The 18,151-nt window shown below is 35.7% G+C and overlaps 1 protein-coding gene across 3 annotated transcripts in view; it reads left to right on the forward strand.

Moving 5' to 3' along the window:
• The first annotated feature begins 318 nt into the window (after nt 1-318).
• The window catches only part of LOC113112474 (mitogen-activated protein kinase kinase kinase kinase 5-like), a 34,205-nt gene continuing 16,372 nt past the window's right edge, over nt 319-18,151 (forward strand). For all 3 annotated transcript variants that reach the window (XM_026278078.1, XM_026278079.1, XM_026278080.1), the window contains exons 1-3: nt 319-495; nt 1,175-1,356; nt 8,303-8,360. In XM_026278078.1, coding sequence (XP_026133863.1) covers nt 1,249-1,356; nt 8,303-8,360 — 166 coding nt within the window. In that variant the 5' untranslated portion in view covers nt 319-495; nt 1,175-1,248. The remainder of the gene's footprint in view (nt 496-1,174; nt 1,357-8,302; nt 8,361-18,151) is intronic.

The raw sequence follows: 18,151 nt of genomic DNA on the forward strand, positions 1-18,151 counted from the left end.
GTTTCATATTTTATTTTACAAATAGTAATATTCATACGCTTACACATGAAAAATCCAAACACCAGTTATTGTTTTAATTATGTATTTTTCACTTTAACTATTGACTGTAACTTTTGTCCAACCAGATACTACTTTGTCTCTACAATGGTGCCATTATTGCTCACATAATGCACAGTGAAATTCAGTGAGTGAATTAAAGTGAAAGAGATATTGTGCAATCCTTTAACACTGTGTTTGCTTTTATATATTATGTTTGCTTTTATATATTATGTTTGCTTTTCTGCTTCTCCCTGTGTGTGTGTGCGCGCGCGCGGGTGTGCGTGCGTGAGTGAGTGAGTGAGTGAGTGTGGTCTGGTCAACTGTCTTCAGTTGAAGTTAGTTTGCGCTTCTCTCTGTTCCTGTTTGGATGGTTATTTCGACGCAAAATGAACGTCGGCATTTAGGAAAAAATTTAATCTTCACGAGCTCCGAGGACTAAGATTAATCGCACAAATGGTAAAGTTTCTGAATTGAAGTTATTTTGTGTTGGATTTTGACGCTGTCGATAGCATTAGCATTAGCTTCGGCTGATCTAACGTTACAGGAGCCAAAGGATCTCAAAACAATCACCAGATAAATGTTACTATATCTGTAAAAACTGGATTATGCCTTTATGAACATCGTTGTGTGTTTATATGTTGTCTTTAAAAATGAAGTTTAACTGAAGTGATTATGTGAGATTAGTTAGCAGAAATTAGCTGAGTTAGCTCTACACACGGAGATTCAGACAGAAAATGAACTTTAATTATTAAAACATAAAAATAACTATCTTTCTTACAGTGAGGGCGAAACTTTTAAAAACAAACCACCTGTTTTTGACAGTTAACACTTCCTGACACCCGTCAATAATTTTGACGTGTCCAAATAACATGTGATACAAATGAATGTAACGTTACAGCTTAAAATCTCCAATATTGTATTTAAAAATATATATTTTTAAAATGTAGAAACATCTGCACCAACTACACTATTAAAAGCAGGTATAGTTTGCTAACAGATGTATTTGTTGAAAAAGTCTTTATAAAAAGTCTATCTGTCTGTTTGTCTGTCTGTCTCTCTAACTGTGTGTCTGTCAGTTTAAGCTGAGGTTTCTTGTTATTAATCACATTATGCTCTGGTTTCTGTTATTTTTCAGGGGGATGTGGATTGCAGGTCTGTTGTAAAACTGAATCTGGGTCATTAAAGTTATAAATCCTCCAGTCCGACAGAATGGATCCCCTGGGCCGGTCCGGAGGGGAGATTCAGCGCAGAAACCCACAGCATGACTTTGAGCTGATCCAGAGAGTTGGCAGCGGGACCTATGGAGATGTGTACAAGGTACTGGTCCCATTATACAATAGAGTCATGAGACAACTCTATTATATATCTCCTTTAGTGCAGACAGTAACATGGTAATGGAGATATATGTGTATGTGTGTGTGTGTATATATATATATATATATATATATATATATATATATATATATATATATATATATATATATATATATATATATATATATATACATATACATTTACATTACATTTATTCATTTAACTGACACTTTTATCCAAAGCGACTTACAAATGAGGACAGTGGAAGCAATCAAAAACAACAAAAAGAGCAATGATATATAAATGTTATAAAAAGTCTGAGTTAGGTTAACACAGTACACATAGCATAGGCTTTTAAATAATATGATAAATAAAAATAAAACGGATATAATAAAAAAAGAATAGAGCAAGCTAGTGTTAGAGGTCTTTACACACACACACACAATTGCATAATAATTGAAAAGAAAATAGAATACAAAAAGATTAGAAAGGTAGTTAGATTTTTTTTAAAGAATAGAATTAGAATAATGAGTGTTAAAGTTAAAGGGTCAAATAAAGATGGAAGAGATGTGTTTTAGCCAATTTTTGAAGATGGCTAAGGACTCAGCTGCCCGGATTGAGTTGGGGAGGTCATTCCACCAGGAGGGAATTTCATTTAAATGTCTGTAAAAGAGACTTTGTGCTTCTTTGGGATGGCACAATCAAGCGACGTTCACTTGCAGAATGCAAGCTTCTAGAGGGCACATAAGTCTGAAGTAACACATTTAGGTAAATGGGTGCAGAGCCAGTGGTAGTTTTGTAGGCAAACATCAATGCCTTGAATTTTATGCGAGCAGCTATTGGAAGCCAGTGCAAATTGATAAACAGAGGTGTGACGTGTATTCTTTTTTGCTTATTAAAAATTAATCTTGCCGCATTCTGCATTAATTGTAAAGGTTTGATAGAACTGGCTGGAAGACCTGCCAAGAGGGCATTGCAATAGTCCAACTATATATATATTGGAAGACTTGAAGTTCAAACCAAGCATCAGAATGGGCAAGAAAGGGGCTCTAAGTGACTTTGAACGTGGAATGGTTGTTGGTGCCAGACGGGCTGGTCTGAGTATTTCAAAAACTGCTGATCTATGGGGATTTTCACACACAACCATCTCTAAGGTTTACAGAGAATGGTCCAAAAAGAGAAAACATTCAGTGAGAATCAGTTTTGTGGATGAAAATGCCTTGTTGATGTCAGAAGAGAATGGGCAGATTAGTTAAAGATGATAGAAAGGCTAAAGTCAAATAACCACTCATTACAACCAAGGTATGCAGAATACCATCTCTGAATGCACTACACGTTGAACCCGGATGTAGATGTGCTACAGCAGCAGAAGAACACACCGGGTGCTGCTCCTTTCAGATAACAACAGGAAAAAGAGGCTACAATTCACACAGGCTCACCAAAATTGAGAAATAGAAGGCTGGGAAAATGTTGCCTGGTCTGATGAGTCTCTATTTCTGCTGCAACATTCAGATGGTAGGGTCAGAATTTGGTGTGAAGAACATGAAAGCATAAAACCAACCTTCTTTTCTCAATGGTTCAGGCTAGTGGTGGTGGTGTAATGGTGTGGGGGATATTTTCTTGGCACACTTTGGGCCCCTTAGTACCAATTGAGCATCATTTAAAAACCACAGCCTACCTGAGTATTGTTGCTGACCATGTCCATCCCTTTATGACTACATTATACCCATCTTCTGATGGCTACTTCCAGCAGGATAATGCACCATGTCACAAAGCTCAAATCATCTCAGACTGGTTCCATGAACATGAAAATTAGTTTACTTTACTCAAATGGCCTCCACAGTCACCAGCTCTCAATCTAATAGAGCAGCTTTGGGATGTGATGGAACGGGAGGTTCGCATCATGGATGTCCAGCCAACAAATCTGCAGCAACTGTATGACGCTATCATGTCAATATGAATCAAAATTTCTGAGGAATGTTTCCAACACCTTGTTGAATCTATGCCATGAAGTATTAAGGCAGTTCTGAAGACAAAAGGGGGTCCAACTCAGTTCTAGCAAGGTGAACCTAATAAAGTGACCACTGAGTGTATATAAGCTGCTGTAATGTAATGTTTTTTTAAAGAAGTCTCTTCTGTTCATGTATGTTACATTTATTTGATAAAAAATACAGAAAAACTGTAATATTGTAAAATATTATTGCAATTAAAATTTGTATGTACTTTAAAATATATTTATAACATAACACAAGGTTAAATTTTCATCAGCATCATTAGTTCAGTCTTCACTGTCACATGATTCTTCAGAAATCCTTCTAATATTCCAATATTGTAAACTGTTTTGCTGCTTAATATTTTATTGGAACCTGTGAAAATTTTTTCAGGATTCTTTGATAAATAAAAAGAATAGCCTTTATACAAAATATAAATCTTTTGTTACAATATACATCGTTCAGGAGTTTGGGGTCACTCATTTTTTTTTAATTTTTTTTACAGACATTATTGCTTTTATTCTGCATGGATGTGTTAAATTGATAAAAAGTATTGTTAGAAAATATTTCCATTTTAAATAAATTCTTTTTTAACTTTATTCATCAAAGAATCCTAAAAGACAGGTTTCACAGATTCCAAAAAATATTAAACAACTGTTTCCAACGCTATATGAGAATGATTTCTGAAGGATCATGAGATGCTGAAGACACTAGTAATGGCTGATGAAAATACAAATAATTATAAATAAAAAAAAATAGAAAACCGTAATTTCAAATTATATTTTACAATATTTCAGTTTTTTTTTTTTTTTTTTTTTTCAAATAAATGCAGCCTTGATGAGCAGAAGACGACTTCTTTAAAACATTTTACTGATCTCAAACTTTTTTCAGGAGTATGTTATATAGTTAATATTAGGCTTCAATTTAAGCCAGTAACAATTTGTTAATATGATTATGTGGTTGTAATATGTCTATGTGATATTACTAGGAGCCATCAGCCTTAGGCACTTTGGTCACCATTTGCATACAGAGGGCTATCTATATGAGCAGTAGCAAGAGAAATTAATAATGTATTTATTCAGTTATTAATATTGTTATATTTGAGCTGTTTAGGAACCCTAAAACTTTTAAAGAGTGGCAAGTCACATTCATGAAATGTTTGACTTTTGCATTGTCATACTACACGTGGAATATGTCCTGCACAGATTTAAAGCTTTGAATGTAAAGACACTCATTCCTGAAAGGGCCTTATCTCAGCATGAGTTCATTTACTGCCTTTCCAAATCCATCAAGAAAAAAAGGCCATATAAGGTCAGAAAATGTCTCAGTAGCAGCTCATGTGAGAAGAATAACATTTCAGTGTATTAATGACATATGTGGTTTGTTGTTTCCGTAAAAAAAGAACAGTTTGGTTTGAACTTTATTAAATCAGTAGACCTAGCAAATAATGTCTTAGTTAAAAGGCAAAAAGCTGATAGAAACCATTAGGAAATGAAATATTTAGGTGATGCAGCAATATTATTATTATTATTATTATTTCTGCTCATACTTAAGTTATAGATTTAAACAAACCAATAATCCTTAATATTGAACTTCAGCATATAACCTGTCTAATTTGTTTTTACACATGCAAACATAACTCTTCAGAAAATGTTCATATCTATTTCTTGGTTTATTCTGGCTAAAAACTGAATTCATCTTTTTGAGTTTTGTACATCCATTTGTGCTAATAAATGAAGTAGAAATAAATATTAGAAAATGAAAAGGGCATTTGGCATCCGTGAGTTTTTGTTCTGAATGAGATTCAATAAAAAATGTTTTGCTTGATCTCATGGAAAGTTTGATCAGAGACTTATTACATTCAATTTGGCTTGAGTCTGAGTGCAACATGAGTGTTTAATTTGTTTATTTGAAGACTAAACACATACACACACACATTTTGTCCCCCAGGAATTTGGATGTAGCCAGCGGTCTGGAAGTGCTTAGAAATCTGGTGAATGTTGTAGTTTCCATTCATTCAGCAGATGCAGGACTGTCTGCATATTACATGCACTGCTTCTGTTATTGTTCGCTGGACACACTTCCTGGCTGGGTGTGTGGGTGATCTGAGAGTTCAACACTATTGATCCGCCCGATTACATTAGGGTCATAAGGTTACGGTTTATTTTAAGGCTGGATGATACACCTAAAACTATATTCTCAATTATAAATGTATATATTTGTTTCCTTTTCACATGATTTGTTCTAATTATATTTATTAACTCATTATGTGTTTGTTTTTAAACAGCTTATTTTATTTACTTATTCGTTTATTTTTAACTGCAGAGACATCATTATAAAAATTTAATTTGGGGGAAAATAAACATAATTTAGAGAACAATAAAACAGATTTCAAAGAGCCCTAAATAGAACAATACATACTAAAAAACACCAGTAATTTTTTTTTATATATAAAATGAAAATTTATGTCTTGAATTGATTTATCAAAATAAAAGTTTTATTTAAAATATTCACTTTTTTCACAGTTGCTTAATTTATTTTCAACAGCAAAACCATTGCAAATATATTGTGATTATTTAATGTATTGTTCAGCCTTAATTTACATATCAGAATGGGCTGGTTTACTGCTCACAAAATAGTTAAGGAATTGTATTCTGAATCATAATGAATTACAGTATGTAGTTTAAATGGTATTAAGATTAGGGAAGACAAGGGAAATCATGGCCTAGTGGTAAGAGAGTTTGACTCCTAACCCTAGGGTTGTGGGTTTGAGTCTCGGTCCGGCAATACCACGACTTAGGTGCCCTTGAGTAAGGCACTGAACCCCCAACTGGATAAATGGCTGCCCACTGCTCTGGGTGTTTGTTCACGGTTTGTGTGTGTGCACTTTTGATGGGTTAAACGCAGAGCACAAATTCTGAGTATGGGTCACCATACTTTGCTATATGTCATGTCCCTTTTAACTTTAGTTAACTGTATTCATGCTATGGTTACTTTAATCTCATCTGGCATGTAATAATAATGTAGTTACAAGATCCAGATAACTGATATCCTCCATGGTGCTACTGTGTGTTTACAATAAAGATAGTACAAAGCAGTCCTACTGATACACTTTTAGACGGCATAGACAGGAATTGGTGTTATGTGTGGTGGGCTGTGTTTTTCTTACTGAGGCTCAGGCCACATCTAACTTCCTCCCTGACACTCGCTTTTCTCCCTCAGATGTGAATGTGTCTTGTTACTCTTGTTGTCTCACACAAACACACACACACAATTAGGGATGCACGATATTGGATTTTGGCCGATATTCGATATGCCGATATTTTCAAAATAATTTTGTCCGATGCCGATACCGATATCGATATATATACAAATATATACTGATATATTTAAACTTTAATTTTACTGAAGAGAAATCCATGTATCTCTTCTGTACTGATTCTACCATAAATTTATTATTTTACAAATGTAGACAGACATTCACATCTGAAAAACAGGTCAATTATTTCACTTGGACAATATCGGTTTGGCTCATCGGCAGAAATATTCATATCGGCCGATACCGATAATGGTCATTTTAAGCTTTTATCGGCCGATACCGATATTGTGCCGATATTATCGTGCATCCCTACACACAATCATATTTTTCCTGTTTCCTAAGATAAACTCTTTTTATGAACTACTAAATCTCACCTGCAGGTTATATGGCAAGCTAGAGAATTAAACAAATCCTGTCTGGGAATTAAGAAAATGGTGATTTCGAGATCTGGAGAGAATGCTTTGAATACATAAAATCATATAGATGTCATAGATATCTGTGTGGTCAGTTTCTCATTGTGGGTCTCTATAAAGTTTAGGGATGTAACGATTAACTGCGAGCCGGTTGAAAATCGATTCAAATCAGTTGAGATGCAAAACAAATCGCGATTCAATCAGGGGTAAGAGTTTGTATTTCTAAGGGGAACTTGCTGTCTTTAGAAAAGTTTAGATGGTATTTTTTCTTTTCATCTTGCCTCTGTATAATGCATATTAAAGTTCATAAGTGCAGTGCTGCTTCGTTTACTGCAGAAACCAAGGAAACGCTTTAACCACCACCTGCTGGCAGAGAGTGACTGTCTCTCATTCAGATATATTTTGTGTATAGTTTTACAAAGCTGTAGTCAAACTATTCTGTTTTTGCTTCAAATTTCGAAATAATACAATCTAATTTAGATCCAAAACTGCTCATGTTGCATGTATGCAGTATATTTGTTTGGAGCATATTTTGTTTATATGAAGAGATTTATTTTTGTTATTTATTTGATTTGGGGTTTGTTTTCAAATTTCAATTTGGTTTTGTTATTTACATTTACATGATATTTAAATTTGGTTATTTAGCAGATGTTTTTATCCAAAACATCTTACAAATGAAGGACAAAGGAAACAATCAAAACCAACAAAAGAGCAATAATATGCAAGTGCTATATTATTGGTGTATTATATTTCATTTACACAAAGAAACGTGCAGCATTTTGTCCAAGCAATAATAAAAGGACACAATTTATAATTTGTCTTAAATCTCATTTTGTAAAAAAAGAAAAGTAATCGAATAGTGAAATCAAAATCGTGAATCGAATCGTGAGTTGAGTGAATCGTTACATCCCTAATAAAATTCACAAAAATCTATATCCAGTAATCATAAAACATACATAGAAATGGTAAGAAAAATCACTGGCTAAAAACTAGTTGTCTAAAATAGAGATAATAAATAGTAATTTCACCCAGGACAGCCCGAAAGTCTCTTTTCTGTGCTTGTGTGTTTTGATGGCTGTCGACCTACTTCCATTTGGAAAAGATGACTGTTTCCATCAGAGACACGGCTCTCACTTACACGCTCACATTCCATTGTTTTGATCGGAAACTTTTCTCGCTCTCTCCCTTTTGAATCACTCTTCCCTACTTGTGTTTGTATTCTGCAGGCTCGTAACATCTCCACTGGAGAACTTGCAGCAGTGAAGATCATCAAACTTGAGCCCGGTGAGTATGACGCCATTCTCTTGTGCTTGAGGAGGTGTGGTATGTGAAGTCTGTGTTGTAGCTCATATGACACATCCTGTTTTGTTTTTACCAATGGAAAATGAAAGGAGAAATTAAGATTGTTCAGGCTCTGCTGGCACCTCTCAGCAGAGTCCTGTCCCACAATTTTAAACGAGTTTAAAGAGTTATGCAGGGTATATACTTGCTTGGAAATGGTCTTTGGTGATAGCTCAAGCACATGTCCGATTGCAGTTCATTCATATTTAACATAATGTATATGCAAGTTATAGCACTGAATTATGGACCAAACTGCCAGTTTTCCCTCTTGTGTAAAATCTGTTCAGTTTTCATGCTGTCAGGCTTTGTTTGACTTAAAATATCCCAAGAGATGACTAAAATCATTAAGAGCTAGATCAAGAGAAACAAACATTGTCATTGGAAGTACTTAGTAAAGTGGTCTCACCATGGGTAAAGTCTAGGGCTGGGATAAACGATTATTTTTTAAACAATTAATCTAGCGATTATTTTTTGCGATGCGTCGATTAATCTAACAATAAATTTTTGCAGATCGATTCGATTATCTCCCCATTAATTGACTACTAACAATTTATACATGTTGATTTACATATCTGAATGAAAAAAACATGAATTCCTTAACATTGCAATATATGTTTATTGCTCTTAAAATTACTAAATAAAAGACTGACTAAGAATGCATTACTTGGCACTTGTATGGAGATAGCATTCAATAAAACATTGAAGCCTTGAAAACACATAGCTTACTGAAACAAGCTTACTGAACACATAGGGCCTAGCTTACTGAAAAAAAGCTATTCTTTCAGATGAAAATAACAACAACTTGATGTCTAGCATTAAAAAAAATGTCTTGTTTAGAGTTTGAAAGAATACAGTAACCAATGTAAACTTGAGGGCTTTAAGCTAATACAGAGAGTGCTTTTCAAAAAAAAAAAAAAATAAAAAAAAATTAACAGTGGGAGCCAGCAGCCTGTCATGGAGAAAAAAAAAACCTCTCCGAATGCTCCACGTGAAACTTTGGCATTCCGCCCTTTTTCTATCGTGTTTAATGATTTTGATTAATATGCACAAGGGAGAGAGAGAGAGCAAGAAGCACTCCTGTTGTTTGAAGACTGTGAGTGTGCGCGCCTCTCTCGTACACGCCCTGTCATTCTACATCACTCACCAATCAAATAAGGCTTTGACAGCCGCCAAAAAAAAAAAGAGCAATGCAGAAAAACCCCTGGATTGGTTATATAACGTTTGACAGAATGTTGATCTGACAATCGCGTATATTCAGTGCACGTAAGGTAAACGTTTTGCAAAAGTTTTTTAGAGAAATAGAAACAGGTCGATGAATCGATGCGCATATTTTGCGACAACATATTTTTTGCGTCGATGTCATCGATGACCTCGACGCGTTGTCCCAGCCCTAGTAAAGTCAAAATATTTTAATTCAGTCCCTTATTGATAATGGGTGCTTGTTATGTTAAAATGTATTTATTAATAAAGGATGATCAGCTATAGGGATGTAAAGTGCAGTAAGGCTATAAGTTCTATATAAATATATGCGCTGTATGTTTCAGAGTGAAGTTCGGCACTATGTTAATTTTCACTTGAGCAGCTCATAATCTGGTATTTTCATTGTCTCAGACCAATTGGATTTATTGTAATTGCTGGACCACACAAATTCATCCCTTCATGTTATATTTGGATAATTGTAACATACATTTTGGGAATGGTTTCTGACAAAATTTAACAGACACTGTTGTATACAATTGATTATTATTTGTGTTTTTATTATATCGTTATCTTGAATACTTTTTATTTCACAGTGAAGTATTACAGATGTAATTATTATTGTTTTGTTTAATATTTTTTATTTGGTACAATAGTAATTTTATTCGTTTTGTTTACATATTTGATAATAATAATTTATTATTATTATAGGCAAATTGTGCATCCCTATTTATTTACTATTTTAAATCACTCATCTCATTTTTACCAGTTTTACAGTTGAATGCCTGTTTGTCCCCCTATTGAAGGGACTGGTGGACCGTATGGTTCAGTTGGGTCACATTTTTGAGACCAGAGGGTTCCAATCCTGCTCCTGGAGTGCCAGCCTCCCACAGAGTTTAGCTTCATTCAACTTCAGCTCACTTGCCTGGAAGTTTCTAGTCAGTCTATAGACCTTGAATATCTGGTTCAGGTGTGTTTAATTAGGGTTGGAGCTAAACACTGGAGGGCAGGCCCTCCAGGAACAGGTTTGGACAACCCTGTTTGAGACTTTTGAAGTGTTTTGCTTCTTGTATAAAACCATAAAATGTGATATGAAGACAAGCATATATTGCCTCAATCCCTTAAAACTTGCTTGGGCAGTTGCTAAAAAAAGTTTAATCTTTGGCATCCCTTACCACTAAACTAATAAATCACCATTTCCCACTCCACTGACTAGGAATTATTTCACTGTGCTTGAAAAATTAAAGTTCTGTTCAGAAATTATATTAAATGAAAAGTAAATGTATAATACTAGAAGAATAGTTTTATCTTTGTTTATTGGAACACTACAGTTAGCCCAAGTCCATATTAAATGACTGCTTAACTCGGTTAGCTTACATGGCTGTACAGCATCTCTCTCTGCTATGGCGAAGCTAATGGGAAGTTACTTCAGAAACGGAAAGACTGTGCTGTAACTTTTCAGTTTTTTTTCTTCATTTTTGAATGTATGCACTCGATCTATACGTTAGGTGTGAGGTTGTGTGCCCTGTCCATGTGTAGCAGTGTAGCAGCACATTAGTTTAATAGCAGAGATGAACAAACTACAGCTTACAACATGCTTTAACTTATTGCTCTCATCCATCACCATTTTAACCTTCGTATGTGATCCACATATCAGTCAAGCTAACTAATTATGTTTAATGCATGAGTTGGCATAAATTGTGCTAGTGACGGAGCAGTAATAGAGGGTTCTCGGAGCAAGTGAAAACTGCTCTGACTTTCAAAAAATCTGCTCCTAGCTCCAGGCAAAATCACGCCGCTCCACTCACATTCTCTGGTCCCAATAGAGGCTGATTGCCCTTTTATAATTCTGAGGGTGAACTGAATGATGTGTGCGCGTTTTTGTCAGAAAGTGTCAGATCACGTGATCCTGCTGATTGTTATCAGATTCCTTCCGTTGGTTGTGTCATTTGCTGTTTTTGTTAATGTCATGGGAAATCAAACATCTGAGGTTGAGAAGGGAGGCACCAGAGGAACATCTGGACAAAGTGTCTGATCGGATATCCACCTGGAAAGCAGGTGTGAGCTTTTGTGTGTGTTTGCCTTTTTAGAAAGCCGACTTGTTCTTTTATGTTTGCCTATAAAAGAAGCCCGTCAGCTGCACTATCTGTGTGTATCTGTGTGTATTTGTATAGAGTTTTGCATGACCACCAGCGGTATCGCATGGAGAACTGAAAGGCTGACTATAACTTTTGTTGCACTTACTCTTACCTTGCTGCATGGGAGGATTTAAAAAAAAAAAACGAAACACTTTGACTGCGCTGAGACACTCTTGTTGATGGCGAGTCGAGGACAGATTTCTTTGTTGTTTGTTGGCTTTTTTTACACTCCACCAGCTAGAAATGATCCAGTCAGAGCATTGCAACTGTTTCTAACCAGTGGGACATCTGTCAAGAGTGTTTCTTTACTGTAGAGGTCTGGGCTATCATTTCACTGCTGAGAGCAGATGGGTGCTTTTGGTCATAGTTTTGTTTGTGGAAATGTTAAATATGATTCCCGATTGTAAAATATGCAGAGCATGACTAATTATAATAGAGTCATTAATTGTGAGTAAGATGAAATAATGTTTTTCCCTCTGGTGCACTTTTAATTTGGGATCCAGAGTTTCTTCCCCCAGGCCATCAGGCTCCTAATCTCAAAACCAGCCTCTTTACATCTTCACGTCTCCTTTTAATATTTACTTGATCTCAAAATTTAAGACTACAGTATACGTTCATGCATATTATTTTCTATTCTATATTTAATTCTACAGTATACATCTTTTGTATATTTTATTCTTCTTTTTTTATCGTTTACTTTTATTTCATTCTTTCATAGCTATATTTATATATATTTTCATCTGTGTTGTGTTCTTTAATAATTGCACTGTCCATGGAGCGAACCTGACTCACATTTCACTGCTGGTTATATATGCTCTATATAATCATGTATGTGATGAATAAAAATCTTGAATCTGGTCAAATATCAGAAAACGTTTCAGGGCTCTAGACTAAATTTTTGCACTAGTTGCACAACTTTTTTTCATAGGTGCACCCAAATTTTCAACCGTATTGCATTTAACAAGGTCATCAGCACCATGGTCCACTAAATCCTCTTGGTTCTCTGGCCAGCTATCATGATTGAAAATGTTGAAGCATTTGACAGCCTTGGTTGTGTCAGAAGCACTCTCCCCTGTTGTACGAACAAATACGTTTTAGTAAATGATTAACAATATTTCTCATCCACATGTGTTTATAAGACAGGTGACTAGGAGGCTACTGAATCTGGTTTTCAGATGTGGATTTGATTGTTGCATCCATTACTTTAAGTTTAGTGGCTGCAACACCATTTCCTGCCAGCTTTGATGCCACTTTTTGTTATTGTCTGTGTGTTGCATAAACCATTAATGGAGATATAAGAAATATTATAAGAAATATAATATAAGAAATATTAGTAAAAATAGACTGATCTCTGTTTAAATGGGAGACAGAACCACACATATACTTGTAGATTGCCATTTCACCCTGCTGCTGCCTTCTCTGTAGCCTCATATCAGCCTGGAACTAGCCACTAGGCTCAGGTCTCGCAACCACCAGCAGTTTTTCAAGGTTTAGATATAACAGTGCAGTATTATTAACACAGCTGAACATGACCACAAACACCAATCTCCCTTACCTGTGGTAGGATGATCTCATTACTGAAGTAGGAGGCTAAACTTACACAAAGTATTAGTCAAAAAAAATATGCATTGCTGTATGACTTCAGTACATTTGTGATGTTTGTAAAGTGTCCATCAGTTCAATATAAATGACTGTATAATGACGTTGAATTACAGTAAAAATCTCACAGAGTGATGTATCCTCTCCCAAATTGTGTGTTGCATCAAAATGTTTCACATTGTTACATCAAAATGTAGAATTTACATATAAATAATACATTTCTTCTCGGTCTGTCAGCTTTGGTGTAAAAGATGATTAAAAAACAATTTCATGAAAAACAAATGGAATTGTCTCCTTTCAAAACAAACCACACATTAGGCTGTAATTATAGTTTAAGATACTTGTTTAAAAGTATTTCATTTTTTTACCTATTAATTTAGTAAGTTACTTTTTAAAATATATATTTATACATTTTAAAAGATCGAAAACTGTTATTTTAAGTGGTAATAATATTTTACAATATTACTGTATTTTTACCGTATGGTTTAAAATCAAAAGAATTTTTAAATTGGCAAGACTTAAAAATGCACAAATGATAAATTCCATCAAGTGTCCTGAGCTTCCTGTTGTGTATGTAGTAAATTTACGCATTATAAGCACAAAACCTGCGGTAATGAGTAAAATGCAATACTCACAATCACTTCCTCCGATTATGAATCTTTTTTTCCAGATTTAGTTCCTTCTCATGATATAAAATAAATTGGGAGAAATCCCTATTAGTTCCATTAAATGACGCAGTGAAGAAACTTCTGTTTTTCCGTTTTCAACAGTTTACCTCTTCAGTGGCATCCTTCAAAATTTACTTACCTTGGTTTATGTATTCCTCCCTGTTTTTCAAATGCCAGCTCTGAGAATTATATTACACTTCAGAATAAAATACTGTCAGATTAACAATGATGGTCATCTTTGAAATTGACATTGCAATGGAGAATTGCGTTAGTAAAGATGTTTAAGTCGATGGAAATTAGTATTGTCATTGCTGGTAACTGTGTTCGCTAGAAAAGTATAATAAAGTATGAGTCAAAAAAACATCTGCATTGCTGTGTGAATTCAGTACATAGTTTGTGATTTTTGTAAAGTGTCCATCAGTACAATATAAATGGCTTTATAATGATTTTGAATTACAGTAAAAATCTCAGAGTGATGTATCCTTCTCCCAAATTGTAATTAGTTTAGTCTGTGTGGGAATTCCAATCCGATCGATCGAGCAGCTGGGGGATTGTAGCCAAAGGGGCGGGTTTAGCTATGGCTAGCTTGATTTATTATAGTTGACACTACTAAATACTAACAGCTTGTTTTCTGAGAAGTGCATCAAGCTCAGAGGAAGCTGCCGGAGTTCAGCTTTCAGCAGACAAACCCTCAGGCCCTGCTGCTGTTTCTGACACACAGGCTCTCATTATCTCATAGACACACACTCTTGGCCATGGCCTGTTTTTCTTGAGTGGAGAGGAAGTGGTCAGAGCTAGGAGGCTTGACTTCATTGCTGTGCTGATTCTTGTTCATCACACAAACATACACTGTGATGCTGCAGATGTCCCATGGATGAGGTTTTAAAATGCAAAAGTGGGACTGATTGTTCCTCCTAGTCATTGCCACTGTTCTGACCACGATGTTATTTTTTTATATCTTAGCATGGAGTCTGTGTGAAACAAGAGGTGGTTGTGTTTTGTGTGTGAGTTTCTAAGTTAAAGGTCGGCAGAAGAATAGAGAAGTGGCTATAGCTGGTTTACATCTATTACACTTTTTCAGGGTTGAGGTTATAGAACATATCAAAAGGCTGTTTTAAGAAACTGCACTACCTCTGTCATCATTTTAAAAAGCAGTTTTTACAATGTTGTGATCTTTAAAATCTAGTTACTCATGATTCACCTTTTGTATTTTAAGGGAGGACACGTTTCTCCATCGTAGTTGTATTTTCTTGTCTGTATCATTTTTGTGTGAGTTTCATGAGTAATGAGATTTTCAGCTGTCTTGAACCGATCAAGAGATTCTCTGAGCATCAGGATGAGCCTTTCTGTGTATAGGAAACAGCACCACCTGCAGAAAACAATGCAGTATTTACTGTACCACAGCCATTAAAGTCATAAACAGATCATGTGCTTGTGTGAAGATGCCTCTTTTCTGACGCACACTGTGTGTGTGTCACTCCTTTAACAGAGCAGGTTGTAAAGCTTGAGGTGTGACATTTTGGCTTATTGCATCTTTATATATTCTTTAAAATTATAATTAAAATCCTGGTGACCAACAGCATCTAAAATGTAGAAGATCCATATGCATTCACATGATCTGTAATATATAATCTTAAGTCAAATACTTAAATTTTTCATGTGTCCTTATATATATATGTATATATATACAATGTTGTGTGTTAGAGTACTCTAATTACTTTTTTCCTGAAATTTGTAACTTAACGCGTTAGTTCCGTGCGTAAGTAATCAGTAACTTCGTTATTTTTTAAAAAAAAGTAATCCGTTATTTTAAGGAAAGGAAAATCCCGACTGCAGCCTGCTTTTTGTCAGACAGTAGTCCTAGGTCTACTGTGCCACCTGCGGATGTATCAGCGGAGCCGAAGCTCTGTGATCGTAAAGTCAATGGCTGTGATGTGTCTGTGCCCTGCGCCTGACCCTGTGTGTGTGTGGGGTTTTTTTTTTTTTTTTTTTTCGAACTCCCGGCAAGATAGCAGAGAGGACAGCGTTTGGTTTATGGAAGTATGCACATTATTTTCAATTTGTCAACGAAAAAGAAAAGAACATAACGGTAAAATGCACACTCTGCTTTGGTGAAAAGCTTCTGTCGACCGCCAAAAATTCTACCTCAAATTTAACGCTACGTTTTAATCACTACTTTGAAGAGTAAATGTAAGAGGACTGTGTTAAAGCGAATTTAGGCTTGTGACTGTGAGTGACACTTTAATAATAGTTAGTTCGGCTATTAAGCGATTTGTCATTTGCCTGTGTGGCAGTGAAGGATTTAATTCGGTTTGTTATCATTTTTGTTTGACAGGCAGCTGTTAATTTCTGTTAGATCGTTGGCTGGCTGGTTGTTCATCATTTCTAAATGGATTTAAATCTGCAAGCCTGTTTAAGGTTGTGTTTACAAGTAAGCATACTTGTACTTTGATAACTGCATTATTTAAAGTTAAAGAAAAATCAGGAGTTATCTTGTGGTGCTCATAATATACAGTAGCCTAGGCTACTCGGCTGGGTAACGTTAGGTGCGAATTTTGATTAATAATATGTTCTGTGATAATAAATAAATAAATAAAACGCCATGTGGAATAGCCGATTGCTGACTGTCTTTCCTGTTATTGTTATCCTGCAGTGTTAATTTAGTCGGATGACTGACGTTATTCATTGTCGGGAGTCACGACTTCTAGGTGCATTTAAAGGGGCCGGGGGCTGTGTCTGTCATGTGTGAGCCGCTGCAAACGGCTTTTAATTTTTGGTAACGCATGAGTACTCTAACGCGTTACTTTTATGAATAGGTAACGCTGTATCATAACTGATTACTTTTAATTGATGGTAACGTTTAGAGCTGAAACAACGAATCGATTTAATCGATTAAAATCGATTATTAAAATAGTTGTCAACTAATTTAGTAATCGATTCGTCGCTAAATAAATTTTATTTGCCATAAGCGGCTCATTTCGTGCATACTTCAAATCTGCGGTGACCAAAGTGTGGCAGTAATGAGCCACCGGAGGTTTTACTCAGCCAGTACAGCAGGTGAAGAAGCGAATAGCCAATAGCTGGCCTCGTTTTATGTCACGTGCTTCCCGAACAGCGTCTCTGCAGCATTCAGCGGGAAGTGGGAGTACTTTACTTTGAGCCTTTAAAATGAAGAGTAACCTGTAAACTCTGCACTACTGAACTGTTTAAGGGGCCGTTCACATAATCGTGTCTTTTGCGTGCTCAAGTTCGTTATTTCCTATGTAGGCGCGCAGTATGCACTCTCATAATGGAAGCGACGCGGTCGCGACACGCACGCGGTGCGATGCGCCCGTTTTTCCAGGCGCGTCCACACCGCATCCATTTATCCTTTGCTGAAATTTCCGGGTCTTCATGGAGAGGGCATGTCATGGAGAGAGCACGTCATGGTTGCTTAGCAAAGGCAGACGCCTCAGGGGCGCTTCTGCCCGAGCGCTTTGGAAAGAAGGAGAAAGCGGCGCGACTAGCGTTTTCCACGCGTTTTTAGGTGCGATATGTGAACGGCCCCTAAGAATTTTATTTGTGCAGATTCTCCAGTACAAGGTTGTTTGCAAATGTTTAGTCGTAAAAGCTGATTACATTGCTTTTTAACAGTTAACATTTAAAGCTTTACAAACATGTCATGTGATCAGTTTGTCGTTTACCAGTTCATAATTCAGACTTGCAGCCTAATTATGACTGAATGAGAGAGGTAAATGTTTGAGTATATTTAAAATGCACTTCTTTACTAAGTATTCAATGCTCTTTTTCACACAGCAGGTTTTTTGTGTGTGTCCCTTTTTTTTTTCTGGACAACCTTCTGATGGATTTTATTTTAAATTCTGAGTTCCATTCAGGTTTCATGCCATTGGCACTTTTTTTCGAAGGATTGTTTACAATTTCACAGCATAAGCTATAAAGCTTTTTCCCAGTAAATAATAAAATACAATGCACTGCAATTTTATTCTGTTTTATCCTTATACTTCGTGAAAATAGGTTCTCAAAGATTCCTTAAGCTTTGTTTGGGATGTTAAACTACTTTAGGAGCTCTAAGGACTGCCATGGTGAAAACAATATTTGAAATCTCCTTGTGAATTTTGCTAGAGTATGGATC

Source organism: Carassius auratus, chromosome 13 (assembly GCF_003368295.1).
Source record: "Carassius auratus strain Wakin chromosome 13, ASM336829v1, whole genome shotgun sequence".
NCBI classification, from domain to species: Eukaryota; Metazoa; Chordata; class Actinopteri; order Cypriniformes; family Cyprinidae; genus Carassius; species Carassius auratus.